Consider the following 1375-nt stretch of genomic DNA (forward strand, 5'->3'; position numbering starts at 1 on the left):
TAGCAAGAGCAGCTCAGCTAACGATGGAAGTGGTTTCGACTTGTGCACCTTGTAGCGCCTACTAATACAAAAAGAGAAGAAAAAGCAGCTGTATTAGTGTATAAAAATAACTAGAAGGGACAAAAAGAAGCTCTTCTCGAGTTGGGGTAGTTTTTCTTAACTCAGCAGAATAAAGGCGAGCCGTGGTGACGTCCAGTGACAGCAGTAACGATAATAGACTTGACAGCTGTAAAGCCCAGCATACCATAAGCACTAAATTTAAAGGATCTGAATAAGAATCAGCACAATTTCTGTAGCAACAAAAAAAACACCCCTAGAGAAAAAAGTTTCACGTAGGGTTTTACGCAGATAGGTTGCAGCGCCAGCGGGACAAAGGGATCAAGACAACTAAAAGCAGGAAAACACCATGTTTTTTCTTTTGCATCTCACAGCGGCGATAGCGGCTACTAGTACAGTCCTAGCGGCAAACGAAAAAGCAATCAGCCCCAAGATGACAACTGCTGTATGTGATACGGCCGCAATTTCCCGCAAAAAACTAAACGCTGCAATCGATACAGCAGGCACCGCTAAAACCCGGACAGCCGATACCGCGAGGAATATTTTAAAACTCAAAGTTCTGGCGGCGAGACAAACGGACCCTCTCACCAAGCGACAGCTCCTTCCAATTGTTCTTGCTGAAGAGACCGAATTTTACACGACACAAGCTCAAGTAAATGCAGAAAATGCCGTAGCGATGTTAACGGCAGCCAAATACAGCGCATACATCATCGAAAACATCAATGAATACCTAATAATAGCAGGACACGCAGTCAACACCGGCACGTGAGGATGCTTCGCCACAGACACAACGGGGGCATGTACGGCGCACTGCACATACAAACAGCTAAAGACAGCACATATGGACTGCAAGACCGCGGGACTAGAAGAAAGCCCAACACTAACAACAGCAAACAAATTCGCAGCGGGTGTTCTTCAATCAAAAGCAGGAAAACCAACGGACACGACCGCGTCAGCAGCGAACTGGAAATTGCATGCCGGCGGCGGGAGCAGCGGCCACAGCGCAGACGGTGTCTTCGACAATCAAAATATGTTACTAGCAGGAGGGCTATTCAAAATAGGTAGCACGGGCATAGCGTACCAGACACTAACGGAGCTGAGAACCAAAGAGAACACGGAGGGGCTAAAAACACTTGCAAATGCGGTTAACGCCGTAACACCGGAAGAGGATTCTGAGATCCAAACACAGCCAGCGACACCGGCCGCAGCCGCACAGATGCTTGGATTCATCGCCGTACTGACACGACTAGTAAATGCACCCAAACAGCTGGCCGGCGATCAACTCAGCGACCAACTTGAAGCCATCTACGGTAAACCA

General features: G+C 47.9%; 1 protein-coding gene across 1 annotated transcript in view; it reads left to right on the forward strand.

The window, feature by feature from the left end:
* Positions 1–898: 898 nt before the first annotated feature.
* TEOVI_000387600 (Trypanosome variant surface glycoprotein (A-type), putative) overlaps positions 899–1375 on the forward strand; it is a gene marked incomplete at both ends in the record, with an annotated part of 498 nt that continues 21 nt past the window's right edge. The window contains one exon of the mRNA XM_067226715.1: positions 899–1375. Within this exon, the coding sequence (XP_067082816.1) occupies positions 899–1375 (477 nt within the window).

This window comes from Trypanosoma equiperdum (genome assembly GCF_001457755.1).
Source record: "Trypanosoma equiperdum strain OVI genome assembly, contig: ctg_825, whole genome shotgun sequence".
Classification (NCBI taxonomy): domain Eukaryota; phylum Euglenozoa; class Kinetoplastea; order Trypanosomatida; family Trypanosomatidae; genus Trypanosoma; species Trypanosoma equiperdum.